Source organism: Melospiza georgiana, chromosome 3 (assembly GCF_028018845.1).
Source record: "Melospiza georgiana isolate bMelGeo1 chromosome 3, bMelGeo1.pri, whole genome shotgun sequence".
Lineage (NCBI taxonomy): Eukaryota > Metazoa > Chordata > Aves > Passeriformes > Passerellidae > Melospiza > Melospiza georgiana.
In genome coordinates, this window is record NC_080432.1 from 71,645,855 (window position 1) to 71,665,516 (window position 19,662).

Here is a 19,662-nt window from a genome sequence, read left to right on the forward strand (position 1 = left end):
TGCCTGATTCCACTGGGAGGGAGTAAATGAGAGTTTGTGTGGGCTGAGTTGCTGGCTGGTGTTAAACCACAATGAAAGCTTACTAAGAATATGTGAGGAATTAACCAACATGTTGTATTAACAAGTTTCTTTTGGCAATAATGAGCAGTGCATAAGCAAGGACCTTTGTAGCCATGTTTCACTATTGGAGTCATGTATCACAGCTACTTCTCACACTGTAACCTTCTGTGCACACTGACTTTGTGGAAAACTGACTCTATAGGCTTTGTTGGGTTACTCGTGTGTAATCAGTAATGTAAGGATGATTGGGGTTTGAAAATAGTTGGAAGCTGTGGAGTTAAAGAGTCTAGGCTCGAAAGAGCAAGTAGTTGGAGTAAGAATTGTTTCATCTCCTGAAGATAACTGACTGCATCTCCAGCCACAAAAATGAATGCTTTATTCTCTTGCCACAATTTTATTCTTTCTCTATAAGTTTCTCTTATTCTCTCTTATTCACTCTACTTGTGTGCCATACTTTGAATATATCATGTTTTGTTATTATGCTTTTGTGAACTCATCATGGCTTGCAAGTGCTCTTCCTTTTTTTTTTTTTTTTTCCTTTCTTTTCTTTTTTTTTTCATGGAGGGGAGTAAAGCTGCTGAAGAGGCAATATCTATGGAAAGGATTTATGGTTATGTCTTTTTCTGGAAGCAGACAGGGAAAGTTCAAGGTATTCCTAGGGACTTTTCAACAGCCATAATACATGCCACACAAAATACATTCTCAGACTAGGTTCCAGCAAAGGAACATGTCGCTGCTTTTCTTTGTGGCTGCTAAATAGCTTTTAAGTTTTCTAATCTTGTGGTAAGAAAGTAGTTCTGCTTTTTTCTGTCATGTGGACTGTGAGATTCTAAAGTTAGGTACATGGCAAAGTTTGTTCTGAAATGTCCTTTCTAAGCATGTTAATATTGTAACTGGTGACTAGATGGAATACTGATAGCTTAAAATAGTTAAAATAGTTCTTTTAAGATGTGATTACTGGTTTTCCTCTCCCAAGTAACAGGTGAACAACTGTCTCTTACTATGTTTGGAACTTATCCTCACACCTCATCTCCTTCCTCACTTTCTCACCTTGTGGATAGGACCTTGTGCCAAATGCAGTGATTCTACCACCTCTTCCTCATCTCCAGCTTGAATTAACTCCTGGCCAGTTTACAGCTAGCAATTCTTGCGCCAACGCTGTCGTTAAGCCCTTGTATAACGAATCCTGCAACATGCCAGGATGTGTAATAATCGGCGATCTTGCTCGGTCTACCAATCTTAGCAATGTATCGTGGGTGCCCCGGGCCAGGTGTGCTTGCCGTGGGCCAGGTGTGTTTGCCGCGGGCCAGGTGTGCTTGCCGTGGGCCAGGTGTGCATGCCCCGGGCCGGGTGTGCATGCCCCGGGTCGGGTGTGCATGCCCCGGGCCAGGTGTGCATGCCCGGCCCAGGTGTGCATGCCCGGGTCGGGTGTGCATGCCCCGGGCCAGGTGTTTATGCCCCGGTTCGGGTGTGCATGCCCCGGGCCGGGTGTGCATGCCGCGGGTCGGGTGTGCATGTCGCGGGCCAGGTGTGCATGCCCCGGGCCAGGTGTGCATGCCCCGGGCCAGGTGTGCTTGCCGTGGGCCAGGTGTGCATGCCCCGGGCCGGGTGAGCGTGTCCCGGCCCAGGTGTGCGGCGCACGCCGCGGCCGGCAGGTTGCCATGGCACCGCGGCGAGCGCGGCGCTCTCCCGGCCCGTACGGGCAGTCCCGGCGGCGGCTCCGGGCGCGGCCGCTCCTCGGGCCGGGCATGCTCAGTGCCGGCGGCCGGGCTGGCGCTGGCCCCGGTGCTCGCGGAGCCCGCGGGCGCTGCCACACGTGCGGCGGAGGCGCCGCTGCGGCCCCATGGGCAGCCGGGCGGCGGGCGGCGAGCAGCCCCCAGGTGCGAGGCGGGGGCTCCCCGTGTTCCTCCGCTCGGGCCGGGGTAGCGGCTCCCCCGCGGGCTGCGGCCGGGCCGGGCCGGGCCGGGCCGAGCGGGGAGCGGGCCGGGTCTCTCGGCGGGGCCGGGCCGGGAGCGCGGCGGGAGCTCCGGCCGCAGCCCAGCGCCTCCGGGCCGGGCTGAGGGGCGGCTGCCGGCACCCGCACCGCGGCCAGGTCTGCGCTCTGCGCGGGGTAAAAGGCAGCACGGCTCGACTCCGATCTGAGAGCCGGGAGGGTACAAGTTTAGTGTGGGTTTTAATTTTCCAACCTGCTTCGTAAATGGTTCCTCTCTGTCACTTATAATAATTTGTTATAATTTTTATTTGGTATTTTTAGATGATGGCCTGTCAGAAGCAGTTGGTGAGGAATCGAGACGGCTTACCAGAGAACAGCTTTACACACTAGTTGCAGCAGCTTCTATAAATTTCAGTTCAATGATGTGCTACTCAATCCTGGGACCCTTTTTCCCTTCAGAGGTAAACACACAACTTAGCTACTCTCTACATTACTTTTTTGCATGTTGAAACTTTTAGAAATATCTTGACCTCCATGGAACATTTATGGCTGGCCATGAGCTCTGAGTTAAGACTTTTGAGTTGTGGGAAGTCAGTGATAGCAAGATGCAGTGCATAAAATGGTGACCTGGATCTTGTCCATGGATTAATCTTCGCTATGACTGCAGAGGAGACAGCAAACTAATGAGATGCGATAGAAGTCAAAGTGGATTCTTGGAGAAGTGAAATAATTTTTTGCTCAGTGTTGCATAGAAGTTTTGTAGAACTGAGATTAAACTCTGCCAATGTCCTGACTTGTGTTTCTGTGTCCTAGCTTCTCAATGACTTTTTATTTATAGCTTCCTCTGTTAACTCATTCTGGGCCATCATTAACTGTGCTAACTTCCTGACCTAGGAAGGGGGAAAAAATAAAATCTCTGCTTATGTTGAATGAATACAACAAAGAAAAAGATGGTCATGGTGCCTTTGCAGCAGAAGTCCATTTCTCTAATGACCAAATTGTTACCAAGTATTTATAAAGAAATATTCTTTTTGTCTCAAGTATTTACAAAGAAATATTATTTTTCTCTAAGTATGCCTGTGTACTGCTGGTGCCCAAGTGAGTGTATTTGGCCAGCTAAATAAGTAAAAAATTGTCTGGTGCTTGTTATGGGGTGGCATGTCACAGTGAAGATAACAGATCTCTCCATTTACTGCCCTCTCACTGTGCAAGGGATCAAAGTTCTGTAGCTAGTGCCCTTGCACACCAATTGAAGCCACCTTTATATAGTCTGACTGCCTGTTCATTCACTGACAAATTAACCTTGCTTTTCCCTTGATGACATATTAGAAGTGCAACATGTCTTTTAATTGTGTTGTTACCTTATGAGCCCCTACTGCCTTTGAGAAAAGAAATTGCTTTCTAACTGCATTAATAGACAATTAAATAGATTTAAATATGCAAGGCATGAATGTTGTTCACCTCAAGAATTTGACTGAGTCTGTACACGGTTGTGATCTTTTTTGCAGGCAGAAAAAAAAGGTGCCAGTAATACAGTTGTTGGCCTGATTTTTGGATGTTTTGCTTTGGTCAATTTCTTGACTTCTTTAATATTGGGAAATTATGTAAGTATAATTGGAGCTGTAACTTTTTTCTGTGGTGACACAGGTTGGTACATGAAGGCAGTTCTGCAAGGCTGAGAAAAGAGACGTCTTTTCAGTAGTGCTACTGCAATTTTCTGTCTGCAGTAACTGGAGTCTGACCAGTCAGTCTGAGTGTGATCTAAGTCTTGTCAGTACTTTTCTGTCGTTCCTGAGAGTAGCATCGGGCAACAGACATGTAACTGTTTTGTTTCTCTAGTTAACTTTTCTGTTTGCTTTAGAGTAATCGGATCAATTCTGCTTCCTATGACCTCCTTTCTCCTACCCCCCCATTTTATTTGTGGCACTTATATATTTGGTTTGCCTTTGGCGACATTAAAGGTATTTTGTTTTTGTTTTGTTTCTTTCTTTAGTTAGCTGCACCTCTTCTTCTTTTCTGGTATGTTGTCTTTTTTTTTTTTTTAACATTTTGCTCCTGTTATGATTTTCCGCTGCTTAACTCAGTTTAAACTTCATTCTGTATTAATATGAGAGAAATGTTTCCAGTTCTTGTAACTTGAGCTTTCCCGCAGATTCAGGATTTTTCTCATGTTGAAGAAATCACAAATAAGTTATATAAATGTTTGTTTATGTGCTGCAGCACTGCTGTCTACGCAGTGTTTGCTCGGGCTGCTCAGGATCACTCCCTAAGCTGGGGCTGCTGCAGAGCAGCAGTTCATCATCCTCTCTGTCTTTGACTGGGAAGCCTCTTTGTTGACCCTGTGGTGAGTGCCTTTGTCTGGTGCTGAGGTGGCTCATAAAGTGTCACATAAGTGCCATTACTTAAGTCCAAGTCTTGGTGCCTGTAGTGCTATTCAGCTATGGCACAAGCCTCACCAGGTACTTTACAGGGGAGAGAGTGAATGTGCTGTCCTCACTGCAGACAGCTGAAGTGAGCATCAACAGACCTGGACAGTGCAGCAATCAGAGATCCTCAGGGTTTGGGTGAGACTCAGCTAAGTATGGGCTTTAGTAATAATGGCTGAAAGGCAGGGACTTTGTTCAGGCCTGAACAAAAGAAGGGCCTGAAACACCTACTGTCCTTAGGGGAAGTTGCAGTGTGGAATTAGAAGCTCAGCTGTACTTTGTTGCAGGATTGAGTTTCCTTTATGGATGCCTCCTGTCACCCTTCACTCTGGTGAGAGAGTCTGAAATGAAGAAAGGTGGGGTCCTTCCCTGGTAATTAATGGGGAGGCCTGAAAGTACCATACTTCCCATGCCCAAGCTTTGTGCTGTTAAGGGCTGTCTTAAATTTGCTTAAAAATCAGCTTGCATTGACTCTCACTAGCCAGATAAGTGATGGGTATTGCTGGCCTTGCCTCAGTCAGTGATAGTGCTGCAGGGGAGGTTTGGAAACAAACTTTCTGTTTGTTTATAATGAGGAATGCTGCTGTAACCTGCTGCTCTGCAGAAGCTGCAGCATGCGGCTGTGAAATAGTTAACTACAGCATTGTCTTACCTTTCTAAAACTGGGTTAAGTCACTTAACTGTTCAGAGTATTTTTAGGTTCATTATCGAATGAAGGCACACCAGCAGAAGCAGTGTTTCCCAATCTTTTAGTTACAGGGGCTATAAAGTTCCCATAATTTTTTGATTTCTTAACAGTAACTTATATGGGAAATTTTTGATCTTTCCTTGAAATACTAACATGTAAAAATGATATTTAATTTACAGCTTTCACAAATTGGAGCAAAATTCATGTTTGTGTCAGGGATGTTTGTTTCAGGATGTGTTACCATTCTGTTTGGGTAAGTAATTTCTGTTGCTTGGTTTTGTTGCATTTATCTTCTGATTATTTTCATCCATATGAAAAGATGGACACAAAATTAGAAACTCTTGGGCATCTTAGGTCATCTAACTTCTTGCATCTTTAATTTTTATTACCTCTTGTAAACCAGAATGAACAATTCTCCCTTTCACTAGGTTTCAGAGTCTGTTTACTACTTTGAAATTAGAGGAGCTAGGTTCTGTCTATTTAAGTAGTAGTTCGTAGACGGTGAGAAGCCTGTCAAAGGTGCAGCAACAAGAAAACTATTTCTGCATAATGTTTTAATTATTATTTCCTTAAAAATATTGGGCTTAAACGGGAAGCTTTGCCTGCCAGGTGGAGATGCTAAGTCACTAATTTTAGCAAAATAAATGTTTTATTATCAATTAAGGAATCTCTTATTAGTTAATTCTAACACATTGCATCAGACTTCTTGCACAGGTGCTTGGAAAAACCATGGAATGCAACAAAGGTGGCATTTGAGTTTTTCACAGGTTACAGTTTTCATGCTCTATTCACTGCCAAGTAAAGGGGAAAAGGAGAAAGCTGCCAGAAATAGTTTGGTAGAGTTTGAATAATTTCACTGATGTGGTTCAAAGATAAGTGATAATAGAAAGCATTGAGTGTCTTGTAACTGTGTCTTTTAATGAGCAAGAAATGATGCTCTAGGGCCTTTAGTAGATGGCTTCTTCCATCTTGAGAGAGATCCAATATATTGTTGGGATTTTTCTTTTCCAGAATACTTGACAAGGTGCCAAGTGGACCAGTGTTCATCGGTTTCTGCTTTTTAGTAAGAGCAATGGATGCAATAAGCTTTGCAGCAGCAATTACAGCATCATTCTCAATCCTTGCAAAGGCATTTCCCACTAATATAGCTACTGTCCTGGTAAGTTCAGAAACTAGTGTTAGAGCTGAGTTCCAGCAATAAGACAAATTGCCAGTGGGCAGCCTAAAATCAGGAGAAAATTTGTTGTCTTGTATGCAGTCTTATTTGAAATCATCATGTAATGTTTTGTTTGTAATCTAGAATCAATCCTATAATAAGTTCAGACCTTAGCATAACTCTGGTTAGATATAAATTAAGCAGTATATATTAGTTACTTGTGCTTTGAAGACAGCTGACCATTAGTGGCAGTAGTTATCTCTTCAGTGAAAATCAAGACAAAATACTAATAAAATACTAGTACGACTTTTAGTGACTGCTTCTACCTGGATAGTAAGGATCCACGTGAATTGATTAAAAATGACAAATTAATTCAAATGGTGTTGATTTAAATGACTGATGCAAAACTGAAACAATTTTGGTTTAATTTTTCTAATCTGTTGATAAAAGTTATGTATGAAAAGACAAGAGCTAGAATTTCTTGAAACCGGAGGGCAGTATTTCTGATCATCAACAATTCATTTCAAACAGATATATTACCCTTTTTCAGTTGGGGTTTTTAAAGTGTTAAAGAAAAGTTTTGTGTTTAATAAATACTGTTTTCTGTGTCTATTCTTCAATACATTCTGGTTTTCAGTTCAAAAATATTCTGTCAGAAATACCTGGGTTAAATATTAATGAGTGAGCAAATGTTGAGAAATTATTTAAGAATATTAAATAAAATTAGAAAAGTTTCTGCTTTTAATAATATTTTTGTTAAGCTATTTAATTACTTCTATAAATATATATCTATAAGAATATGTCTGTAATTCAAAAGAAACCTACTAAGTTGTATCAGCAGTGATTAGCTGACCTTTTCATTGGAGCAATTTATATATTTTAATCATGTTTTAGATTTATTCAGTCAATAAGGTTAAGGTTTCCTGTTTGCAAATTTTAAAACATAATTTAAAAAGGCAAGTAAAGTAATGTTGACTTAAAGGGACTTAGTTACCCATTTTATAATCAGAATTAAAAAGAAAAGAAATTCTGTTATGAGAGCATAGTAACCATAATGCGCAGCTGAAAATGATATGTGGTGGTGAAGGTCATTTCAAGACCAAAATCAAAAATGCTACTCAGCTGTGGCTTGGTACCTACTTTTGTTTAAAATCTAGAAAGGGTGCTATAAAAAGACAGATGACTTCTAAATGTTTGTCTTCACCATATTGTGAACTCCAGTGTCTTGTTCTGCTTGAGAATAAAACCTCTTCATATTTATTCATGTAGATTTAGTGTCCTTAAATGGGCATGATGGAGAGCTCTTGTTACTGTGAGCTCTGAGGCAGGATGCAGAAGAAAGAGCTGATTGTTTAAGCAAGGTGCATCCTAGGGTAAAATTGAGGCCTGAAGGAGGGGATGAGGCTTTTTTAGCCTTGCTCTCTGTTGTCTTTCTTGATAGTGCTAGATTGTGAAAATCAGTTTTCACCTCCTTCCCATTTTGGTACAAGTTTTCAGCCTTCCTTTTACTTATTGGGTACCCTAAAGGGTGTATGGGGAAGTTTTTAAGTATAGGCCCACTAGCCTTGTTGGAGTGGGAAGTTGAGCATTTGTCAATTTGATCCCTCTGTGGAGGGAGGAGGTGTGGACTTCAGAACATAAGGAATCTCACTTCTCTTACAGTATCAGGTTTATCTTATCCTCTGATCTGTCCTACTGCAATGTCTCAGCTTCCCCCCCATGCCCTCCCCATTTCTTTAACTTAGAAGGGCTAAATGATGTACAGCCCCAAATCATGTAAATTATTTGAACCAAAGTCTCACAAATCAAGTGTTTTTTATGGCTGGTAAGCAACAAAAGTGAAAGCATCATCTGGATACAGTGATGTTAATGGCCATACCTAGTTATTTTCTTTGCTAGGAAAGTAAAAAGACTAGACTAGACTAATCTAGGATAAAGAACTTGGCTTTTGCTGACTCTGACTGTTTTCAGGACATTTGACTACTCTGACTTGTATCAGTAAAACTAAAGATGAGAATTTTTCCCTGGAGTTGTCTTTCTGGGTTCTGGAAGTTACCAAAACTTTTATCTGTAAGCAGTTATTACCACCAGCTCTTCCTGGTGATCTAAGCATTGATTAATCAATTGTTGACAGTGGTGACTATGACACTGTAGCACATGATGTATCTGTATTACTGTCCTTTTACAAATTAGCATCTTATTAAACATACCAGATTAATAAATTATATCCAAAACAATCTGAGTTGTCCCCATTGCAGTTTCATTATTTTTTCCTATCCCTAGGGAGTGAGTCCAAACAGTTGTTTATGGAGAGAAAGCTTTAACTTTGCACATATACTTCATGCCATGAGATAATGACCCATCTGAGTAGGTGTGTTTAGATCCTTTCCCTCAGGCTGGAGTGTAATGGCAGGTGGGAGAGGTGATCCCTTCAGCCTGAGGTGTCCTGTGAATGCTTTCTGCTACCTGGAGCATTTGCCTTACATCAAGACTGATATCTGTTAGGTGACAGCAGAGTTGTGAATGCTGTACAGGAACCAGTACAGGTTCTCTGTAGAGAAGCAAAAGAGGTCATGGCTGTCAGGTACATAACTGGAATTCCTTTTGCTATCCCACCCTGTAAACATCACTAGTAGCTCTTGTTCTGGCAATGCATTGTCTTGTTTTTCACTACCCTGGATATGTTGTACTGCTCCTCAGACACATGGCTTGCTTTGTATTGTTGCATTGTATTTTCTCAACATACTGACTTCATTTCTGCTTGCTTTTTCATGCTTTAGGGCAGCCTTGAGATTTTTTCAGGACTTGGACTGGTGCTGGGCCCACCTTTGGGTGGCTTTTTGTATCAATCATTTGGTTACGAGGTCCCTTTCATTGCGCTGGGATGCATAGTGCTGGCTCTGGTGCCTGTGAATATGTGCATATTGCCAAGATACGGTAAGCATCCTTCTGCCTGCTTCCTTCACTCACCTTAACTTCTCATGTACTTAGGTGTCTTTAAAAAAGTGTCGGCTTCTGGAGTCTGATCCAAGTCAGAGGGCAAAACTCCACTTGAATTAGCTTATCATCTTGATAAGGCTCATGTTTAATGATAACCTAAATTCATGAGATGGCCTGGAATTAACACAAATTCTCATGCTAATTTCTGCAAACAGTAGGAACTTTGTGTGGAAGTGAACTGATATATTTTTGTTTTCTTTTGTCTTAGATTTAGGGCTTGTAAAGGATCAGCTGTGTCTGCTTCCTCTAGGTTTGTCATTGCAGCTAGCTGAAGAAAAGCTGGAGACAGATTTTGCCTAAAACAGGAAAACTCAACATGTTTGAGGAGTTAACAGTGGAGAGGAAAACTAATTATAGGGAGAAAAAAAATGTTTATTTGTACTGGATCTGGATTTATTTGTGCAGGATCTGATAAACATGAAAGAATGTTAAAGTTAATAAAGGAGGGGTTTAATGAAGTGCTGGAGGTCATATAAATTTATTAAATTTTAGATGATCCTGTTTGGACAGAAAACTAGCTTCAAGATAAGTCCTCATGCAAGACTATAATTGTAAGGTTACAATTCTGTCATTCTTTTCTAGAGAAAAAAATGCTAGTAACTTTGAAATGCTTCTTTAGTTTTGATTTTTTTTATCCTTTAATACGAAAACCATGGAAAATAACATCAAGTATATTGGCTTTTAGAAGAAACTTAAAATGATTAACCATGTGTTGCTACTGCTGATTTTCCCCCCTGACCTCCCCAAGCTCTGAAATTGTCATGATATCACTGCCAGTTTGGAAGTATGTTACATAAATGTTAGCTCTGAGCTGATGGATGCTAATGCTTGAACTTTCAGTTCTTTGTATACTTTGAGACCACATTCAGGTATTATAGGAGAAACACCATCAGGAATAGGGCCTGACTTAAAATTCCCACATAACCATGACATCTGTAAAAAGTTTCCTGGACTACAAATTGAACATGTTGGAGTTCAATTAGTTGTTTAAAAACTTGGATAGATCTCAACTGATAGATAGCAATCTTACTCTCAAAGTATGTTTCTTTTATTAGATATGAATTGTTCATATATGTGTTCAAGTATCAAGCTGAGACATATCCATGAAGGTCTCATTGTATAACTGCTAGCAGAGAAGCAAATACTTTTTTCACATAATTGGAGTAATACATGCTCTAGTTCTTTTCAAGTTGGGGATTTGCAGTGCTGGAATCTAAATTGTATGCTTTTCTTCTTCATCTATTGAATTTTAGTTTTTACTATAAAAATGGTATAGCACGTAATAATCAACTATTGACTTTCATCTGTTGTGCAATAGCAGTAAGAAGACTAAAAAAGGGGAAATACTATTTATTTTCTAAAACAAGAAGATCAATCATGAGCTTATGCCACTGAAAATAATGCAGTTTCCCCCCCTCTTCTATTGAAACAGATTCAACTCCTAGGAAGGAGTCATTTTGGAAGCTCATTCTTCTGCCAAAAGTCCTAATACTCTGTCTCACTATATTTTCTCTAAGTGCATGCTTGGGTTTTTTTGATCCCACAATATCTCTATTTATCTTAAAGAAGGTAAGTCCTGCTAACATGCTGTGAAGTCTTGAGTTAATAAATATTGAGTAACTGGCTCTAAATGTAAATATCCTAAACAAAATTGAGCTTCATCCAATTAACACTGCTTTAGTTAACTGTTAGTTGTATGAATTCCAAATAACTTGATTTACACAGTACTGATAAGTCAATATCTATTGCACAATCTCTTCCTGCTGGGTCTTGGTAACTGAGAATGAGAAGTGTAAGGTCTTTTAAAATGGGCTTTCTCCACTTAAATGTCTTTCAACTGCAAAGTACTGTCTCTGAATAGGGCATAGAAACTGCTTTCGTAAAAAAGGTATTTTTTCTTCCTTCCTGAAATCAAATTCTTGAAAGCTGCTGCAACCACTGGCAATCTCTTGATGTGAACTCCTTTAAGATTCTGTTCCTAGACAAAATTAAGCAATGGTGTTTGAGTGCTTTATTTATGAATTGTTTTTCCAAGGGGTAATGTTTCACAGATGGCTGTGCTACTTTTTGTCTGCCTAATCTGTACTTGGAGTACTTGTTCAGGGTGGTGGGGACTTGATGCTAAGTTCTTTGGTCAGTGGAGATGTGAATGTACATCTTCCATCTCCCAGGAGGGATTTGAAATTATCCCACTGTAGATTCTGTGTGTTTCTATGGCTCTTCGGCTTTCCCTCTGCTCTGTGCACACAGATACTTGCTGTGAAAGGGCTGTGGCCCTCTTGGCAGGTATTCTAACCACTAAATTAGAGTTATTATCATGTGTTTGCATATGACAAGGAAATAGTGAATATTTATAGAGTCTATACCATATAAAACATCTTGGAATACCTTCTAACTCTTAGTTAAGGCACTTATTTGAGAAACTAAGGTGCTTTTGATTCATTACATATTTTGTTTCAATGCAGAAATATGTGTCTGGATTATGAAAACGTGGGCCTCGGTGTCAGCAAAAACCTCTTATTCTTTCCCATAAAAATCATCCTTTGGTTGAAAAGTTGGAACTGAGTTTTATGGCACTGCTTACTTATAAGATGTGCTGATTAACAATGGATGAATACAGTACTTATTTTTTCTTATGCAAATAAAACTCAAGATTTGATAGGCAGAGACTAAATCCATTGAAATTGCAGTATCTGAAGTGTCTTCTTTCAAGTGTGTCAGATTGTAATGTTGGAATCCAGTGTGCTGGTGTAGGGGACATAGCATAATGTTTCCTCCTGACATTATTTAGGCTTTACATGAGTACAGTTGTGTCAGGTGTCTCTACCACTCCACCATGCTTAAAAAGTATTGGTGAAAGCAACGAAACTGAAGCTTTGTGGATGATTTCAAATACATGAAAAACCTCTGCAGGGTATCAGTAAAATACTTAAATTGCACATTTCTGTATTTTGACTTTATATATAATTCTTAGATCGTCCTTAATGAATGTGAATGTAGCATATATGGTTTGTCTTGGTTTTTGTTTTATTGATCTTCCTTGCCATAGTTCACGCTCCCAGCTGGTTATGTGGGCTTGGTGTTCCTTGGTTTGGCACTCTCGTACTCCCTGTCTTCTCCCCTCCTTGGACTCGTAAGCGACAAACTGCCGGTGAGTCCTCCCCTGCCGTGTGTGCAGCGTGACTAAAGCACAGTGGTGCACCTAAAACTGCCTTTTTGACAGCCAGTGCTAATTGATCAAGGAAACCTACGCTTTGAATACTATTCCTGAAGGACAGTGACAGTTTTCTGATGCTTTTTCCTGACACAAACTAGTAATGCCCTTTGTACCTGAGAATTACACAGAATCATAGAATGGCCTGGGTTGGAAGGAACTTACATATCATCGTAAAATGATACAGGGTGTTTCTTATATTAAAGAAGACTAAGACCTAAAATACTTTGCTAACCAAGAAGGATCATTGCTCAGTATCCTGAAATCTCTGTACTAAGCCACTGCTGCCAGTGATTGCATCTGGGGTGAAGAAACAAGAATTTGTTGTTTTTTGATGTACATGACAAATTTCCAATTTAAAATTGCATAGCTTTTCCTTTTCTTACACAGCACATCAGGAAGTGGCTGCTGATATTTGGAGACTTAATGACAGCAGCGTGCCTTTTCATGCTAGGACCTGCTCCTGTACTGCACATTGAAAGGTACTGCCTCTACCTGAGCCTGTCTCATTATGTGATGTTTTCAACCATAGTCATGTATGTCCATAGGTCTGTAATTAGCAGCTCTGACCATGAAACAGATTTGGTTTTTAACTTCCACTTTTGACCATGAAACATGGTTGTTTTTTGATGTTGTAGCATGAGACTGAAGCTGTGAAATCATCTGAAAATGGAGATACTACAGCTTCATAAAATAGATCCTTTTCTTTTGCTTTTTAGTGTTTCTTTGTTCAATGTGTATGGTAGGAAGAATGTTGCTTTTTATTTTCCTTCCCTCACAGTTTTGTGGCATTTCCTGTTCAGCAAAACAAAGTTCTCATTTTGTCTTATTTTCCAGATTTTTCTGTTACATCAATGTTTTTAAACCATAGGGTTTTTTTGCATAGCTGTGCAGCAGTACTGATTTTACTTCTCTCTGTATATATCCTACTGAGAAAAGTGACAGGTTTTAGCTTTGTTTTCATTAGCAAAGACAATGTTTGTTGTACCTGAATGCTGTAATGTCATATTTCTCAAGTTAATTCACAGCAAAACACTGCTACATTAACAAAACAACTACAGAATCCTTTTGTTCTAGGTTAGATGCTGTGTTAAAGTAATAGGCTTGTTAATGCATAGAACTCCTCCTAGGTTGCTAATTGTTAAATACCAAAAATTTTCAGAATCCTTCACTTCTGCAACAAACCAAGTCTGGTGCTTGCACACAGGCATTGCTCAGTTAACCTCATCTGTATAACTCTTCCCTATATGCATGTCATAAAATGAACTGCATTTGATAAGAAAATATATAATTTGAGCACAAACTTTTCATATTCTTTTACAAAGTCTTTTTTCTAAAGTATAGAACTGGATTTTTCAAGTATTAGTATTGGCTTCAAGACACATAGTTTACTGATCAGTCAGGGAGAGCTGATACAACAGCCTTCAGTGAAATGGAGTCCTTACTGAAAAGACTCTTCAGCAGCTAACTTCTTGTAAATGCCTCTCTTTCAGTCAGCTGTGGATGTTTGTGCTAGTGTTGGTTTTGATTGGCTTTTCCCTTGGCATGAGTGCTATCCCAGTGTTTCCAGAGATCCTGCAATGTGCGTAGTAAGTAAATCAGTCCAACACTTCTTTCATGTTACTGACACTAGGAATCTGCAACTGTCTTTCAGGGGTGAATATGAAGTGTGGCTTTTCCCCCCCTTTTTTGAGGCAAAGGCAGATAGTAACGCTTAAGTGTTTCCACTACTCTATTGTCTTAGTTTTTTCTGACTGAGCACCCCAGTCATTATCCTCCCAATATAACTTTGTGAATGCATACTTCAGTAATGACCTAGAAGGGCCTTGATTTACTCTTATACTAATGTTCCTTTTGGAACAAGTCTTTGCTTCTAAAAAGCCACCTGTCACAATTTCACACTTGCCATATGAAACGTGGGGAATTGGTGTGATGGTGTGATCTTAACTTGGGAGAAAACAGATGAAGAATGGCACTCCAATCCTTCAGAGGGACAGTAAAGAAGAAAGTACTGAGTAAACAAATTCTACTGTACACTTCTGCTTGTTGACTATTTATGTGGTGTGCAAATTAAAAGGAGGGGGAAAGTCTATAGGGAGTCTATTTGTGTCTCAGTCTACAAACTGAGATGGTATGTATTGTACTATTCCAACTGGTCTGTCTTTCTGCAGTGAGAATGGATTTGAAGAAGGTCTGAGTCTTCTGGGACTGGTGTCTGGGCTCTTCAATGCCATGTGGTCCCTTGGGTAAGTGTACCCTTTTTTGTAAGCCATGAGAGTTCAGCTGTTCCACACTACTGCTGTTGTCATCTTATTGCAGGGGTTCCATACTGTTGTCTCCTTATCACAAAAGTTTCACACCTTCTTGGTGTTTCTCGTGGGCAGCTCCTCCAAGCACTGACTCTTTCTTCTTCTCAAAATAGCCAACTGACTCCAGTTCCCTTCTCAACCAGCCACCCCACTCTTTTATAGCACTCTGCTTCTCATTGGTTACAGCTGTGGCCTGTTAAAGTCAGGCCTGTTCCTAACCTTTGCTAATTGGCCCAGCTGCAACTCCTTAGGGGTAAGATTACTTTCTACACTATCTTTATTTTCTTATATTCTATCCCCCTACATACTGCCACATGGAAACCTGGCTGTCGCTGTGTTGATCTTGGTTCAAAAGTTTCTTGCATGACCCGTGTATGGTAGGCATGTTACAGCTTTTTAGCCCCAAAAAGGTAAAACTTTTGTTTTGACAATCCTCTGAACTTGTCTTTCTGGAAACATGTTGCTCTGCATATCAAAAAACTGCAGTGATTAAAGTGGATGTTTACTTGCACTTTTTTGTGGTCATTTTTCCTTTCACTAAAATATCTAATGCTCAATACAGAGAGATGTGGACTTTAATTTTTTACAAAACTAAGACCACCCAGGTGGAGTGAGTTAGATGTCTGCTCCTGACTAATTCTGTTTTCCTTTTTCCATTTTCCTGAGATAGCCTAAAGTAGAATCTTCTTTTTAAGCCACAGAAATTCTTTATGCTTGTATAGCTTAGCAGAGTGTGTCTGTAACTCTATATAGTCAGGGTCATCATCCCAGAAATAAGTGAAACATGCTACTGGCTGAGTGGCCCTTCAGAGCTGTCACTCAGTCGGAAGTGACAGAATGACCCTATGGGTAGTCACTTGCAGGCTATTTTTATCTGTCCTTGTAATCCTCTGTGGCTGCAGGTATGTTTCAGTGGCACAAATTTGCACCATTTTCCCCCAAGATCTAGCTGTCTAGCAGTCCTGTTTATTTGGTATAGGGTTTAGTACAGACACAGGTTTATTCTGCTATCAAGCCTGGTGTTATAATGTAACTTGCTTCCAGGAAGTCTCTCTAGTTTTACACACTCTCTAGTTTCGGTCATGAGAGACCATATAATGTAAGACCTTTCTAAAGAGACAGCAGCTGCATAACCTTTATAACCTGCATTTTTAGACAGGCATAAAGGTGCAGGGCAGTTAAACGCAGCTGAACCTTTCAGTGAGCATGTCTGTTACATTGTGCCTCCCCACCTGCTTATATTTATCACACCTTTGTCTTGAAGTTTAGAAACTTTTTGTTTTGAGGCATGTGACTTTGAATTTCTCTTATGATAGAATTGATCAGCATAGATGTTTTCTTAGAGCATGTTCCTTAATTGGGTCTCTCTACTGAAAAAGACTTCATTCAGCTTTCTGGATGTGGATCCTGTTTCCAGATGAGGAGGTAATTAGATTTACTGGGGCCTTGGCAAACAACAAATTCATACTTATTGTGCATTTTAGGAAAGTTAGGTCTGTGGAAGAAAATCTCTTTGTTGTCAAAGGTAAGAGTCTTTGAAGGAAGGCCACAAACCCCAATAAAACAGTTCTCTGAGAATATGGTATGTTACTCTTTATGTTTGGGATGCCAATACCTGATTTTGATTTGATGCAGGGCATTTGTAGGTCCAATTCTGGGAGGATTTCTAAATGAAGAACTAGGTTTCGAATGGGCTGCAGCCATCCAAGGAGGATGGCCACTGTTAAGTGTAAGTAATTACACACTTTTTAATATCTGTTGCAGTTATGAGCTATTGTATAAGTTTGTTATAATTACTACAATTATAACTGGCTGTTTCCTCAAAGGGTCTTGCAACTGGAATATTTTATATCATTGAGGCAACAAGGAAAAGGTATGCTGAGATATTTATTCTTTATTTTGCTTGCAATCATATAAAACAAACCTTTGAAATCTGTGCTTGCATTTTTTTCTCACTACCAACCTAATAATGAATTATAAGATGAGCAATAAAAACATTGCTTAAATAATTTGTCTGTATGGTTTCCAAATCCCTACTGACCTAAACGGACAGCTAAACCAGGCAATGTCTATTCTATACAAGCAGCAAGACCATGGCATTAATGAGCAAACCCTCTGATGGTTCCTCCATCAGGAAAGTGTCTGTGAGCTGGAATTGTTTGTATGCTCACATGCAGAGAGCAGTGGTCAATGGCTCAATGTCCAGATACAGACTAGTGATGAGTTGTGTCCCTCAGGGGTCTGCCTTGGGACCAGTACTGTTTAGTATCCTCACCAACAACTAAAAGAAGGTAGATTCAGACTAGATATGAGGAAAAAAAATTTACAATGAGGGTAGTGAATCACTGGACCAGATTGCCCAGAGAGGTAGTGGATGCCTTATCCATGGAAACATTCAGGCCCAGGGTGGACATGGCTCTGAGCAACCTGGTCTAGTTTAAGATGTTGCTGCCCATGGCAGGGTATCTGGCCTAGCTGACCTTTAAAGGTCCCTTTCAATCTGATCCACTGTATGATCATGGAATGACCAGTGCATGGTTCTGTGCAGTAGTAGGGAAACCAGTGATCCATGTAGTTCTTTGCATGTTATGTGCTTCCTTGCATATTATGTTGATATCGCATAGAAGTATCTAGAGAATATAAAAGCTGTGTTATCTCTTCTTTTCTTTTCGTTATGCGAACAGTTCCAGTTCCAGCCTGCAAAATCCTCCTGGTGATAATGAAGAAAGGACTCGTCTAATGGGCAATGAAATATAGCCAGGCATACTTTCAATTCTCTGTTTGCTGTTGTGGTTTAACCTAGTATTGAGGTGACTGGCCTTAACTGTGCTTCATTATTCTGGAGCTGGGACATGATCCCTTAGTGAACAACCAGTTGTGGTTTAATTGTAGAGGCACTACTGTTTTGAAACACTAAACACTGACTGCCTTTCTTTTGGAAGTTCTGCTAAATGATGAGTAACACTCAGCTGTCAGCCTATTTAATTGTGTTCCATGTACAGTGCACCACTGTATGTGAAAAAATGTGTTCTCAAATGTCTGGTTTCCACTCTTGTGCTGTATTTGCTACCATGATTTTCTGTACTTTTTTAAAGGAAATTCTTTATCTTGTAAAAACAGAATTTGAAATTATAAAGGACCAAGCACAATATTGTTTTCAATAAAGCAACTTTTCCCCTAAGTTTTGTACATTTTCTTAGACAGCAAGAGTGTAAGATACTTCTTGTCTACCAGCACTTGTGTTATCTTGCGAGTGCCTGAAAATGAGATGCAAAAATAATGAAAATTTGCCATATCTACACAACAAAAACTGATCTTCAGTCCTGGGGGAGACTTGACATCTGGTGTATACATTTATATACATACACAAAAGATAAATTCATGTTTGTATTGTATATGAAGTCTCAGCTTGGTGATTGTGAGATTTATTTTGCTAATAAATGCTAGCTAAAATATTTGTATTTATTGCTTCTGCAACAGCAAATCTCTAAGGACTTTAGGGCTACTGTGACTCAACATTTCCGCACCTCTTCCAGATGTTCCGCTAAAGATATTCAAGGGGAACTGAGACAAGGACACTCCTGACAAACTCACACTAGACTTCTTGACCTTGGTTGTGGCAAAAGTCTTTTAATTTGTCATGGAGCCCATAACTGGCTTCTAGAAGGGCTTCTCTGTCATGACTTTTTTACCGTAAATAAGAAAAGCGGTCTGTCCTAGCAACTTCCAGTCGGTTTCTTCTGTGAATAGTTCCTGGATTTTACATAAGAAATACATCTTTCTCTGCCAGAGCTCTTTTGGCCTAGAAAGAACAACTGCTGTGTTAGCCAAATGAGCTGTGAAACTTCAGGGTACTAAAGGGCAGGCTTCCCCGTGGAACATCTTGTTAATAGCTTCCTTTGCATTTCGTATCAGACATTAGACTATACTGAAACCAGGAGTGTGCACCTCAGTTTACTGGGAAATGCTGACCATGCCAGTGCTGATGATAAGCCAGGTGAGAAGGAGCTGAGGGGACTGGAGGTGGATGCAAGATATTTTCTAATATTTAACTTTTTTAATTTTTTTTTATTTTCCATGAGCAGTGCAACCTTTTTGTGACAGAGAAACCATTTAATTAACCCAAGGATCCTGGATTTGTGACTTTCAATACATCCTTTGGCTACTTTGGTATTTTCACTTGTGCAGAGTTACTCTACCATGACCCAGCTCTGGTCTTGGCGAGCAGATTTCAGATTGACACCATTCTGTCCCTAACTGCTTGGGTGAACCCCTTCCACTGTTGTCAGCTGTCCAGTTTCACTCAGCATGGGCCTTGGGAATGGTGGTCAACTTCCTTTTCAGCAAATACACACAACTCCACACAACTTTAGATATGACAGGTGATGTGACAGTGCTCTAACTAATCCTCCTTCTCATGGGCAACATTTGTATCTGTAGTGCAGCTGACCTGAGCAGAAATTCCCATCAGCTTTAAGCATTGCATACTCATGTCAACAGCCCTAGGGCATGACAACTTACAAAGTTCTTGATAAAAAGGAAATAAAAATGTGCTATGTAAGAATTTGGAAATTCATAAGTTGACTACAACACCTCTAGTCTTTGTTAAATAATCAGTCCTGGGAGTTTATGAGTGTGATTTTCATCTTCTGACCCTGGTGTTTTATTGGTATTTTGGCCATGTAAAGACCCAAACTTCATTTTTTCCACTAGATGGAACCCTAACTCTGAGAAATGTTCTTGAGAGTTCTGCAAATAGTAGTTGTGGGCTGAAGACTTTGAGTGTCACATTTTCTTTGTAGGCTTTGTTTTCACTGTATATTTTTGCTGAGCAGATGCCAGAAGTAAAGCACCAATTTTGTGCGCATGTGTTTGC

At 40.2% G+C, this 19,662-nt stretch overlaps 1 protein-coding gene across 1 annotated transcript; it reads left to right on the plus strand.

Annotated features, from left to right (window-relative positions):
- The first annotated feature begins 1,868 nt into the window (after window positions 1-1,868).
- SLC18B1 (solute carrier family 18 member B1) lies at window positions 1,869-18,232 on the plus strand. Its single transcript, XM_058020367.1, has 14 exons — window positions 1,869-1,940; window positions 2,315-2,454; window positions 3,502-3,597; window positions 5,287-5,360; window positions 6,119-6,266; window positions 9,044-9,200; window positions 10,696-10,832; window positions 12,313-12,414; window positions 12,868-12,959; window positions 13,971-14,066; window positions 14,649-14,723; window positions 16,422-16,515; window positions 16,613-16,659; window positions 17,471-18,232. The coding sequence occupies exons 1-14, from the start codon at window positions 1,904-1,906 to the stop codon at window positions 17,541-17,543; spliced, it is 1,368 nt and encodes a 455-aa protein (XP_057876350.1). The 5' UTR covers window positions 1,869-1,903; the 3' UTR covers window positions 17,544-18,232.
- The last annotated feature ends 1,430 nt before the right edge of the window (window positions 18,233-19,662 follow it).

Coding starts and splice junctions, on each gene's coding strand:
- SLC18B1 (XM_058020367.1), top strand. CDS start 1,904: ATGGGCAGCCGGGCGGCGGGCGGCGAGCAGCCCCCAG. Junction 2,455..3,501: donor GACCCTTTTTCCCTTCAGAG/GTAAACACACAA, acceptor TCTTTTTTGCAG/GCAGAAAAAAAAGGTGCCAG. Junction 3,598..5,286: donor CTTTAATATTGGGAAATTAT/GTAAGTATAATT, acceptor TTTAATTTACAG/CTTTCACAAATTGGAGCAAA.